The sequence below is a fragment of the Saimiri boliviensis genome, chromosome 2 (assembly GCF_048565385.1).
Source record: "Saimiri boliviensis isolate mSaiBol1 chromosome 2, mSaiBol1.pri, whole genome shotgun sequence".
Taxonomy (NCBI): domain Eukaryota; kingdom Metazoa; phylum Chordata; class Mammalia; order Primates; family Cebidae; genus Saimiri; species Saimiri boliviensis.
This window is the reverse complement of record NC_133450.1, coordinates 160,536,182-160,549,575: the sequence shown is the minus strand read 5'-3', so window position 1 is coordinate 160,549,575 and position 13,394 is coordinate 160,536,182. Positions and strand designations below refer to the sequence as shown.

The following is a 13,394-nucleotide window of genomic DNA, read 5'->3' as shown; positions in this document are numbered from 1 at the left end:
TTTATTTGCTTACTCCTTCAAATGGAATAATCTTTGTTTTGCATTATCTGATCTTAAAATGTTTCTTTTTTTTTTTCCTGATCTTAAAATGTTTCTAACCCAGCACATAATAGGGTAGACCCCTTATACCTTTAAAATTCTTAAAGTTGAAGCAAAGTAATATAACACTACTCATAGGATTTGGGCACTGAAGCAATGTTTCTCCTAGAGATAGTTTGACAAAGTATTTAGCAAATGCCATATGTTCACATTCAGAACCTCTATTCTCTGCTAGCTCTGATAATAAAAGTTATAAAACCACACTTTTAATTATCCTACTGACCCTAATACAATTTATATTTTCTTTGAGATATAAGCTACATAGAATAAAATGCTCATATAATAAATGTACAGTTTGATCAGTTTTGACAAATGCGTATACCCGTATATCCCATGTCCCTATTATTTCATCACCCAAGAAAGCTCTCTCATCCCTGTTCTAGACCATCCCCAGCCCATCACTCTACTGATACCTTTTACCATTGATAGCTTTGCCATGTTATGGATGCTAAAATGGTATTGAGGAAAGGGGATAGTATTTTTTTACCCCAATAATTCTGAAATGTAACTCATAACACCATTGTCCCCTGCCAAAGAAACCCCAGTAGGTGTTCCGCTGCAATAAGCAGCAGCTCAGCTGTCACCTCAGCAGAGAAAGAGGTTTACCAGTGCTCAGCATGGTTCTAGCTCTGAGCCATGGGAGAACATAGCCAAATTCTCTCCTTTCCTGGTCTCACTGAATCTAATTAATTATGTAAGTGCTTCTTTCTTATGCTATGTGACAAAACAAAACTCACCCTGCTCCCACATAAAGGTGAAAAAAGGGGAAGGACCACTGCCATTGGAATAAGAAAACTACTTTTCCCACTCCGTGGAACCCTGCCTAAAAACCTTCTCTACCCTACTTAGAAAACCCTACTCATGCCATGATTTAAAAAAAAAAAAAAAAAGGACACCTGTTCCACGAAATTCAACTCTAAATTTTAGCACCCTGTCACCTCCGGAAACAGGTCAGTCCCAATCTCTTACCATAAAGAAAGCTAGAGAACAGAAAAGATATAATCAAAATGCAAGCATTAGCTGTTTATTACACTTAGGTTTTTCGTACATATGTATAAATTTGGCAAACACAATGAAATAAGGAAAAAATGTATTCCAACTGAGACATCATTACCTATAGGAAGAGGGTTGAGTTGTAGAGGAAGAGTGTGTTACTATGTAACATATACCATGCAAAGCTCTTTCTACAGATTATCTTTTTCTTCGTAATAACCCTATTAAGTAGTCACTATTTTTATGCCTATTTTACAGTTGAGAAACTAAAGCTCAGAAAAATCATGTGACTGAATCAGAAATGAACTCAGGAGGTTTAATCCTGCAGCCTATGCTACCATTTTGCTGCTCTATCACATGTTATGTTATCATCACCAGGCAATGTCCTCCTTAAGGAATACAGTGTCATGACATGCCCTGTGTTGAAGTGGAAAGGGGAAGTGACAGTACTTCATATGTGGAAATGCCACTGCCAATCAACCCTCAGTCACTGCTGTTTCACCATTTCAGGTCTGAAATTCATCCTGCCAGTTTACACAGAAGCCATCCACAAAAGACCAGATGAGAGCCCAATGCATCCAGTGTTCTACCAAGTAGTGCTGGTAGACAGCTATGGCCTAGAAAGAGGGTACTGGGAACCTCCAGAAAAGAGCTCTAAGCTCCAAAGTCCTCCATCCTGGGGAAAGGGAGCCAATCCCACAGCCCAGCTGCTTCACATAACCTCTCTATATGTATCAGCCCTAATCTACCACCAATACCTAACACCAGCCCTAAATGAACAGAGAAGGATTTTCTGTCTCGGGGACACTGTTGCAATACTTCACGTCTACCTTCTAATATCTCAACTTAGGTAAAAGTACCTAAGGAAGCTAATGCCAACTACTTAAAAGAAGCACTGGATGATGATGTATCTGCGACTCACAAAAGCCTGGTGCCCAGAGGAGTCTGCAGATGGGACAAAGCCCCACAAGCCCCACAGCCACAGTGGCCCCTATGAGTGGCAAAGCCTGTGCCCTCTGTATCCAACAGTTCTGTAGCCCAGCCCCAGTGCCTCCCTACACCCACAGGCATCCCCCATGCTGCACATCTTGAAGGCATAATTTTTTCATGGTAAAAACTTGTGAATAAAGCAGTCGTGAGGGCACGTTCACAAAAGCAAACATATCTCATGCGTGACTGCTGCAAAGACAGTTTGTGAGGGAACAGGGAACCACCTCAAGGTGAAGAATGAATCCTGGCACTTGGAAAAGTTCTACTTTGAACAAATCCCACCCCCGCCCCCCGCTACACACACACACACACACACACACACACACACACACACACACAGAAGGCCACATTAAGAGCCTAAAATGAAGAAAATGTAAAGATTTAGTCACAAGCAAAAAGCTTCTCAGATGGAAAACAGCAAGGATTATGGGAAGAAAAGTCAAATAAAAAATACATTAGAAGGAAGAGCTATTTTTTAATGTTTCTGCAAGTAGCTAAGCACTTAATCCTCCTGAGACTGAGAGGGAGCTTTTATTTATCTGGTCAAAACCTTTTTTCATTTTAGCTGCTTCACATAAAAATGTTCAGGCTCTGCAATAATTCTGACCCAATAACCACCCATAGATACAAAGAATGTGGGATCCAGCATCTACCGAGCTTTATAGAGTTTAATCTTCAGAAAAACTCGCAGAAGCAATATCACATTATTAAATCATCAGGCAATTTTATCCATAATGAAATCTCAATCGTATTATGTCTAAATGTGTTTAGAAGCAAAGCAACATAGTGCTACCATAATCATTTATTCTAACCAACCTATTGCTAATAATTGCTCTGAATTTTTTAGAAAATAAATCACATATACATAAATTATGTTGCTCATAAAAAAGATTTTAATATAGAAGTGCTTCCTCTTATTTTGTAGAATGTGCTACATTTTATTTTCAGTATAATTATGTGAACTACAGCAACATGAAATGTCTAGTAAATATATCTGAAATAAAATTAATTTCTAATTAGGATTTAGATAAATAATTGATATGCTGTAATACAAATTTGAATTTCTCTACCCATATCCTTAAAAATTCTACTTTAAGTTAAAGATACATTACCTATTGTAAATCCATCTTAAATACAAATCCTACACATGCAAAATCAATTTGTGTAAGATGAATATTAATATACCTTGTCAAAGGGGATACCGTATTTCTTCAATACTGATGGAGAAATCAATGTCATCTTGTGGCGAAGAAACGCATCACACCCTTGGGAGCTGCTTGGGAAAAAACCTAAAAAGAAACAATAAATGTAAGTATTTATTGTAAGTGGCATTGTGTCAATTAAAAGAAATTTTCAGATAGGTTTTTTAATGTATAAATTCTAGTGTTCTTACTGTTTGACTTATGCAAGCATAGACTTGTTCCACCAAAAAGCCCTGTACTAAAAATCAGAGTCAGAGTTAGAGTTCTTAAAAACTGAAAGATACATCACCAAAGGTTGATCTTTTTTACAAACAGATTTACCGTAAGTTGTTTTTGTAACTTGTAAAATTACTGAACTTAGGAATAAATTTCAATTCAAAACAAATGTGTATAGCAACCTATTATCTGTTAAAGGGAGAAAATATTTAGGGAAGTTAGGAAAGATAAATATGTGGGATGCCGGATCTGAAGCCAAAAATACAGGGTAAAAAATGAAAGATAGGTATTCGTTTTAACAGAAGAATATTTTCGACTCCTAGATTTCATCATTCCTGAAGCACTCGTCCCAATCCTTTGCATACAGCAGATACAGAGTAGTTCCCCACCTTTCTTGGTTTCTTTCTGATCAATCTGAAACTAATTGCTACTAACCTACTGTATGAACTTCCCAGCCATCACCCATCAAATGTCTGAGAACCTGCCTGAACAGCCTGAATGGAAGAAGTGTTTTGAGGAGGCTTTTAAATGAGGAAGTTGAACATACAGCAACCCTTTCATTCAACAGTATATTATGCACCAAGACAGAGTCCGTTTTCTCCATCACTGACTTTAATACTGCAGTTCTGTCTGAGGCAGACTCTCATTAACTCAGTGATGCAAGCTGAAGGAAAATGAACATGCTTGATGTCCTGCTCCACACCTTCCTCACTCACAGGGAAGACAGCCATGCTGAAGGGATTGGAAAAGCAAGAAGACAAAGAGAGAATGAGAAACAAGAAAAAAAGGAAGAGAATCATGGAGGAAGAACACAGAAGGAAGAAAGAAGGTACCAGGAAGGCACATGCAATGTGTATGAGTGACAGGACGAAGCATAGATGCTGTCAGACTCCTCCATCACCAAAATGAGAGGGGAAGCTGCTGGAAATGTGACAACTAACTCTGGCTCTCTATATGCAAATAACTCAAGAACGTGACCGATTTAGCCAGGTATGGTGACTCATGCCTATAGTCCAACCACTTTAGGAAGCCAAGGCAAAGAGATCACTTGAGGCCAGGAGTTTGGGACCAGCCTAAAATAGCAAAACTTTGTTTCTACTAAAAAATACAGGCTGGGTGTGGTGGCTCATGCCTGTCATCCCAACACTTTGGGAGGCTGAGGTGGGCAGATCATGAGGTCAGGAGTTCAAGATCAGCCTGGCCAACACAGTGAAACCCCGTCTCTACTACAAATACAAAAACATTAGCCAGGCATGATAGGGCACACCTGTAGCCCCAGCTACTCAGGAGGCTGAGGCAGGAAAATCACTTCAACCGGGTAGGGAGAGGTTGCAGTGAGCTGAGATCACTCCACTGCACTCCAGCCTGGGTGACAGAGTAAGACTCCAGCTCAAAAAAAAGGGGGAGGGGGGTGTGCAGGCATGGTGGTACGTGCCTGTAGTCCTAGATAAGGGGTCCCCAAACTTTTTACACAGGGGGCCAGTTCACTGTCCCTCAGACCGTTGGAGGGCCAGACTATGCAAGGTGTGACACCCTTCACAGCCAGCGCTGCTGCCTCCACTATCCCAGACAGCGGTATCCAGTGTCACAGGCCCAGCACCGCCTCCAGTGCTGTATACAGGGATGGCAGTGATCAGCCTGTGACACTGTGTATACAGCGTCCTGGACATCTGCAGCAGCGGTGGGCCTCTTCTGTGGGAAGCCCACTGCTGTATCATTCCCCTATTATAAGACACCTCCTAAAAATAAGACAGCCCCCATCTTTTGGAGGTAAAATTAATATATGACAGGATCTTATAATAGGGGAAACATGGTGTGCAGTAATGTGGGGGGATACTTTTGGGCAAAGGGAGGTTATAGGGGCCATTATGTTGTTGTACTTTTGGGGGAGTATGGGGGCCATTGTACTGTGCAGTAATGGTTATAGTGCTTTGCCTTTCTTCCTACTTCTGCTGCTTTTTCACACTGCTTCCGGTGATGTGGGGTGCCGCAGCCGCAGACCAGACGTGTGTCATATGACGCACTTCTGGAGCCGTGACGTGTGCATCCCGCGTCACCGGAAGTAGTACTGTACGTGAGCGACGCCGCACCTTGTGGCACCGCCACATACAGATGCATCCGCATCCCGTGCTCCTCTCACTGACCACCAACGAAAGAGGTGCCCCTTCCTGAAGTGCAGCGGGGGCCGGATAAATGGCCTCAGGGGGCCACATGTGGCCCGTGGGCCATAGTTTGGGGACCCTTGTCCTAGATGCTTGGGAGGTTGAGGCATGAGATTCGCCTGAACCTAGGAGGCAGAAGTTGCAGTGAACTGAGATTGTATCACTGCACTCTATCCTGGGTAACAGAGAGAGACTCCATCTCAAAAATAAATAAATAAATAAGAAAGAAAGAAAGAAAAATTATGTTCAATAAAATATGAGAAATGTGAATTCTTTATAATATCAATAGTAATAAAAGGCATAGTTTTGCCACATCATTTAATAATGCAGCCCTCTGCTTGTGGTTAATATTCATAATACATAAACACAAAATAAAACACTGGTGAATGGAGGGAAAGTAACACAACTAATATAATGGCCATGTCCACATCACAAGATGTCCTAAGTCCTACACACAGAGAAAGGCACCACTGGCAGTCCCCAAATGCACAATCCATGGGAATGTTTCTATAAACAATTCAAATGGATCTATCAAACTTCTCAAATCTTGGCTCAGAAACAACGTAAGCGTGGGGGCGGGGCAGCGTTTTACAAACGGGACCGTGAATCTGCGCGGTTTCTCTTTCCAGCCAGCGCCGAGCGATGGGCATCTCTCGGGACAACTGGCACAAGCGCCGCAAGACTGGGGGCAAGAGAAAGCCCTACCACAAGAAGCGGAAGTATGAGTTGGGGCGCCCGGCTGCCAACACCAAGATTGGCCCCCGCCGCATCCACACAGTCCGTGTGCGGGGTGGTAACAAGAAATACCGTGCCTTGAGGCTGGACGTGGGGAATTTCTCCTGGGGCTCAGAGTGTTGTACTCAAAAAACAAGGATCATTGATGTTGTCTATAAAGCGTCTAATAACGAGCTGGTCCGTACCAAGACCCTAGTGAAGAATTGCATTGTGCTCATTGACAGCACGCCGTACCGACAGTGGTACGAGTCCCACTATGCGCTGCCCCTGGGCCGCAAGAAGGGAGCCAAGCTGACTCCTGAGGAAGAAGAGATTTTAAACAAAAAACGATCTAAAAAAATTCAGAAGAAGTATGACGAAAGGAAAAAGAATGCCAAAATCAGCAGTCTCCTTGAGGAGCAGTTCCAGCAGGGCAAACTTCTCGCATGCATCGCTTCAAGGCCGGGACAGTGTGGCCGAGCAGATGGCTATGTGCTAGAGGGCAAAGAGTTGGAGTTCTATCTTAGAAAAATCAAGGCCCGGAAGGGCAAATAAATCCTTGTTTTCTTTCTTCGCCCATGTAATAAAGGTGTTTATTGTTCTGTTCATACAAAAAAAAAAAAAAAAAAAAAAAAAACTTCTCAAATCTTTAACTTCCTGCAATGCTAGATAAATTAAGTTTTAAATTAAAATCAATGAAGAAAGAAGAGTCTATTCCATGTTCTTTCTATATGGATTTGTAATCAGGACGTGAACAATGTGGTGAATGGCCATAAGTTAATTTAAATTGGAAAACCACTGAAGGAAGGTAATTTGCAGTATATTAAGAACTTCACATTGGTTCAGAATTTATGTTTACAATATGCTATCAGAATCATGTTTTACATAGTCCTGAAAAACACTTCATAAACAATACTTCTTATGTACAAAGTGTCTTAAAATGAATTTCACCTCAAAATACCTGCAGGGGTACATAGTTCATACTCACTCTCACTCCATACCATAGTCTATAAAACACAGTCAATTCCTTGCCATACTAAAGTCAACTGCCTTTTTTAATTTATTTTTAATTTTTGGTCTTTTTTAAGATATCATACAGGATCAAACAAGCAAAGACGGCCTTTGGAATCATTCTTCCAACTCACATAACAAGTTAGAGGGATGGAAGGCTACAATAATAAAGGGCTTATATTCCAGAGACCCCAACAGAGCCCTGAAACCCTAAAAGACAATCCACAATAGCCTTTCCTAAGAACACCAAAGTACTGCTGGGAGTTTTGCAACACAGAAAATTGTGTAAAATCTCATAAGCTCTCTCAAGGATCACATGCTACATCCATCCAAAGGGTGTTTTATATTCAATACAAAGGTGAGTATGTGTGAAAAGCATTATTTTAAATGAAAAAAGGCAAAAACGAAAGTCTACATGTCGTATGATTCCACTTATATGACACTCCTGAAAAGGTCAACAATAGGGACAGAAACTAGATTAGTGGGTACCAGCAAAGGAGAGAGAGGTTGAATACAAAGAGGCAAGAGGAAACTTTTTTGGGGTATTGGAAATATGTTACATGTTGATAACAGTGGCTTATCACGTGGTTTAATAATTACACCACAGTAGACATTTGTCAAAACTCCATGAGCTCTATTCTTAAAATAAGTGAATTTTACTGTAGATTTTGCCTGAATAAAACTGACTCTCCCCCCCAAAAAAAATCATTAAATCTTATGAAATCATTTTTGAAATAGAGTGGATATGTTCTAAAAATATGGAACAGGTGTGTTCTTTCCTCCTGATGAAAAGTTCTCCATTCTGTCAACTGGTTTATATTTATAATATATTAGTTATTGCTAGCTAAGGAATGATTTTTAAATCCCAATCTTTTATGATTCAAATACAAACCTATGCTATAGTATTAAATCACCAAAAACTTCAGCCTTGAGAAAAGATTTTAAGATCAATGTTTAGTAATTTTTTTTAATGGGTACACAAACACTAATTTGGCAAAGATGATAATAGCTGTTAACTGTTTAGGAAAGAGGAGAGAAAGACGGAACAAAGGAGGGAGGAACGGAAGAGAAATCACAAACACGTCGATCTATTTCCAAACTAGTAAAAAAATTTGACTGATGATTTTTTTTTATAATTGAAAGGTGCCCAAGTATGCTTTGATGAAGTTTTATCACGGTTTTATATGACTGATATGAAGCTTGAAAAATATAGCAACCATATAAACAAATGCTAAGGAAAATACAACAAAAGGATAGAGAAAATTCGTTCCGTGAAAAATGCTTTCAGAAACAGATGTACAGTAATTGATTTACACATGTAATCTCTTGGCAGGCTTATCTATGAGAAGAACCAGTGACCTACACTGTGTGGGGAGAAACCTAGTAATATTTACCCACATCTCTAACTTGAGAGGTTGACGTGAGAGACACATACTACATTTGGCCTGTTGGTGCTTACTATCGTTCATGGAGTGATTACTCGGGTCTGGATAGAAAATTATCACTTCCCAGGCCTCACTCTACCCTAACCATTCCATAATCCATCAACATCTCTACTAGCAGAGCTCTCCAGGAGGAGTGCCAGGAGAACTTCACACTGATCTTGGGATGGAGAAGAATGGTGCTTCTCCTAAACAAGCTGCTTGTTTCGTCTCCTAAATAGGTTGGGCATTGTGTAATGAGCAAGTTTTTTCCATTTCAAGCTAGTTAGCAGAAAACTTAAGAGTTGTATTCCAGAGACCCCAACAGAGCTCTGAAACCCGAAAAGACAATCCACAATATGGTGGATTTCCACCCAATTTAACTGGGATGTGTGTTATTACACACATGGCTTTTTTCTGCATTCCTGAGACCACTTTATTTCACCTCTCACTTCCCACTCCCTCAAAATGTTACATGGACAACCTATACACAAGTCACCAAGGACTCCCCAAGCCAAGAACACTGGGATCAAACAGGTCACAGTCAAACTAATTAGGATTCTTCTGGCTTGACCTCTGCCCAGCCCCATCTGCACCCGAAAATCATAGAAATCTTCATTTCCCCATAATTCCTCCCTACTAGTTGGCATTCATTTCCTGAATTCTTCCTCTCCATTCTCTGTTAAAAGAAGGGAACTATATGTCTTTTGCTCACATATGAATTATGTTATCTGGGTGTATTTCATGTATTATTGCCCAATGTCTAAAATCCTACTAGGAACATAGCTGGAATAAAATAATCCAGTTACATTTAAATGCAAACGGTGATATCACTGACATCAAATTATTAAGAACTTAAGTTTACCAACTGTTTCTCTACTCTTAGTGAAACCCAGCTGATACACAAAAATAAACATACTCTAACCCACCACACATCGATTTCCACGCCTAAGGCATGAGTTAGGCATGAAGGCAGAGGATATATCGCTGGTCTTTTGCAATTTTCAAGGCTTACAAGGTGCCTTAAATTTGATTATTTATAATCAGGGGTATTAATAAGCCTTTCAAAACTAGACATTTTAATATAATATTTCAGACAATCAGCTACATGAATGCTTAAGGGAATAATATTTACGATTTTGAGAGCTAATAAAAGTACATTTCCCTAATTCCAAGAAAGAGGTATGAGAGCAGGTTAATTTAGAATCTGTTCATAAAATTTAAATGACTTATTTATTGCTGCTCTTCTATTCTCTCCAACAGCAGTGGCTCATAATCTCTTTTGGACCAAACCATCTCAGGGTATCTGATGACGGTGTTCCCAGAAATCTACATATATGCCCAATTTTGTATATGATCTCAAAGAGTCCCTAGAAGGACTGTCTGCATCCCACCCTTAGACATTTATCTACCCCCAGCACAGAGATCCCTGCAAATCGGGCTAAGACCTTTTCCACCACAAGATTAAAATTAAGATTATTACTAGTCACTAAAAAGAATTTTACGATGTGTGTGCACATACACACACACCAGCACGCACAAACACACACACACACACACACACACACACACACACACACACACAAATGCTTAAAAGCATGAACTAAACTAATCCTTGGCAGCAATGTTTCTTCTATTCCCTTTTGCTGAATACTGCTTTTTCAGTAAGGTAACAAAACCAAAACACTTGATTCAAGGAAACATAAGGTTCTAAAAGAATCAACTCACTTCCACTATACTGTTCTTTGAAACAAGTTTCCTCCTAATCATTCACACTTTCAAAATTGGCTGCATAAAGTCCTAAATCACATATTTTGGCCGAGTAACCAAAATTTTCTAAGTAAATCCTTTTCAGTTTTTTGAAATAATAGCATTTTATTCCCAATAAAGGACAAATGGAATACTACTTTTCACAAAAATTTGTAGACTTTCTCAATTTACCTCAATCTATATTTTGTTTAACTTAATGTAACAGCAATGATATTATCTTTTTTCTAAAATAGGTGAGATTTAGACATTTTAAAAACGGAAAATCTTCCAAACTGTCATTCATGATTTAACATTATGCCTCTCTTCTCCTCCATATTTGCAATCCAATTGTATCAAACCAAAAATCAGAAAGAATGCAATGGCATTACAGACGAATATAACAAGTATAAAAATTGCAACAATTCACTTAGGATTTTTTATTACATTTATGTCTACATAGTATTGGGAAAAACCTGTATAAATGAGAAAGCACCTGAAGGGCAAAATCAAATTCCCGGCTTTATTAGATGCAGGCCTAATGTCTTTCGGATAAAATATTTGTAGGTGCCACAGTCAATCAAGATTTCAATAGAAACTAAAGATGAAAGCATTCATGCATAAAAGGCAAGTGTGATAATTATGATGTGCAGACAAGATAATAGAAAATATCTGAGCCTACTTTTCATTTTATGTATCAAGTGTTGCTATGACCTAGGCATTCTATAATGCTCCATCATTCACACTGCATTATTTTATCACTTTAATTATTTAGCAGAATTCAATTAATTTGGCTGGCATCTGGTCAACAGATACAAATCCTTCACTATCTTGTAGGGTCTTTTCCCTGCTTTATTTCTCAAAATAATGCTGCAAAACAATTTTGAATAAACAGGCAATTGATTTCAAGTTCTTGTTCATCCTTCAAGTTAATTAACCGCTTACTGATTTAACAAACGGTAACCATTTTCTGGAATGTCATTTTCAGTTTATTTCAAAGCATTACTAGTTTATATAGAAATTTTAGTGCATGACTCGATATAGTAAAGTTTCCATCGGTTTCATTTTAAAAGTTCTCTGGTGGTTAGACTAAAAGAAAATGGTGAAATAATTTTATTACAGAGAAGAAAATAGTTCAGTACATAGTGTTAACACAGAGTTCACTGCCCATGTGGTTAAGGTTCATGATAATCATCTTAAAAGCTCAGCTCTAATTTATTATCCAGAACCTATTCATGAAAATAGTCCCTAACAAAGTTCAAGACTACAATTACATCATTGATCATTATTATGACAAAAATGTATATTTTTTAAAAGATGCTTTATAGTTATTAGCCTGCCAAAATTATAATAATGCTTCTTAAAATGTAATACTACAACTGTAGTGTTCTGTAACGTAGGAGAAAGTAACCTTTAGGTGCCAGTAACAGTTTCTGTTCGAAACTGTCAAGGCAAGGAATGAGTTTTCTCAGTGTCCTCATTTCCTTATTAATTGAAAGCACATGTAAGGCAGGAACAAAATTCTTTTCCTAATAGAAAGCAAACCTAACACAGCAATGAAACTTAGATCTGCGCTGGACTGAAAGAGCACTCCTTGCTGAGGATTCAATCCTGGATAAAGGTAAAAGGCCTTGCTCCTCAGTTGTCACTCAAATGGAACTCTACTTTTCTCTGGAAATAAGTCATTACCAGCCTACACCTTCTCTCAGGATGGCTGGCTAGCAAAACAGAAGATAGGAATGGCAAGGGGTGAATGTGACTCTCCTTCCCAAATGTAAGAAGATGAGGGGAAGGCTGCCTGGCACATCTTTTTTTAAAAAAAAAGGAGGAAGGAGGAAGGTAGCTGCTTGTGTTGGCCCTGTCTGCACACACAAAGGCAGGCACCGGACCATCAACAGAAGTCCAGAAAAGTTCTTTATTCTGGCCCTTATGTAGAAGTAGCAAGCCAAGAAAAATAAATATTCAACCTACAGTAAAGTAAGTTTAATTTTGCCAGTCCAAGAAGGTCCAAAACCACATGTGTATTGTTACTTGGGGCCATTCACCTTCATACTTCGTAAGGGCACACTCCCAGTCCCAGTGGGCCACAGAAGAACTGGGTGTCAGCAGTGACTCAAACCTTGGGGAAAACAGCAGATCAATAGAAAAAGTGGTCATGAAACACCCATACCCCAAGATGCAGCAACGATACTGTCTGAAAGAATGTAACTTAATTTTTAAAAATTTACTGGCACAATGATGTCAAATGCATTACATTAAAAACAATTTTTTTTAGAAACAACCAAAACAGATTAAGGGCACTCACTTGATGAAATAGTAAACACTCAACTAAAAAAAACATGCAATAAGAAAAAAAATTTGCAACTTAATGTGAAAAGATTTTAAATTGTTCAATTAAAAAATATGTGAAAATCAATAACTTACATAGGATAAAACCAACTGAGTGACAGTCTATATTATAAAAATTAAAAAAATAAAAAATAAAAAAACTCAAAAACCAACAAAACAAAGAAACATATAAAACACAGAAAAGAAAAAAATAAAGAAAGTAAGTTTTACCTTGAGCTAGTCTTTCAAGTCGTTTTCCATGCTCTGGAGGTATAGCATACCTAAAATTTTAAACATAAATAAACATTTTAGGTTTATAATTTTTCAGCTAGTAGACTCAGGACATCTATTCCTAAACAATGTCACATGAAAGAAATTCAACATCAAATTCCATTTAGATGAACCAAGTAGAGATTAGAAAACCGATCACAGAATCATATCCCTTAGACAATGGACAGAAGAAAAACATGTTTATAAATTAGCAACTTCAATCTCACAACTCACTGTGCCAA

The 13,394-nt window shown here is 38.6% G+C and overlaps 2 protein-coding genes across 9 annotated transcripts in view; one reads left to right on the top strand and one right to left on the bottom strand.

Annotated features, from left to right (window-relative positions):
• KDM4C (lysine demethylase 4C) overlaps window positions 1-13,394 on the bottom strand; it is a 398,790-nt gene that overhangs the window by 273,132 nt on the left and 112,264 nt on the right. For 6 of the 8 annotated variants that reach the window (XR_012516575.1, XM_010338768.2, XM_003928169.4 and 3 more), the window contains exons 6-7: window positions 13,114-13,163; window positions 3,268-3,371 (exon numbers count right to left, since the gene is read on the bottom strand). Coding sequence is in view for 6 of the 8 variants with exons in the window: in XM_010338768.2 (XP_010337070.1) it covers window positions 3,268-3,371; window positions 13,114-13,163 (154 nt within the window). In the remaining 2 variants the exon portion in view is untranslated. Of the gene's footprint in view, window positions 1-3,267; window positions 3,372-12,525; window positions 12,674-13,113; window positions 13,164-13,394 lie in introns of those variants that run through there. The other 2 variants (XR_012516576.1, XM_074394785.1) reach the window with 2 other exon arrangements.
• LOC101053735 (small ribosomal subunit protein eS8) lies at window positions 6,247-6,982 on the top strand. Its single transcript, XM_003928170.4, has one exon. It carries the CDS (start codon window positions 6,305-6,307, stop codon window positions 6,929-6,931), a length of 627 nt encoding a protein of 208 aa, XP_003928219.1. The 5' UTR covers window positions 6,247-6,304; the 3' UTR covers window positions 6,932-6,982.

Coding starts and splice junctions, on each gene's coding strand:
- LOC101053735 (XM_003928170.4), top strand. CDS start 6,305: ATGGGCATCTCTCGGGACAACTGGCACAAGCGCCGCAAGACTGGGGGC.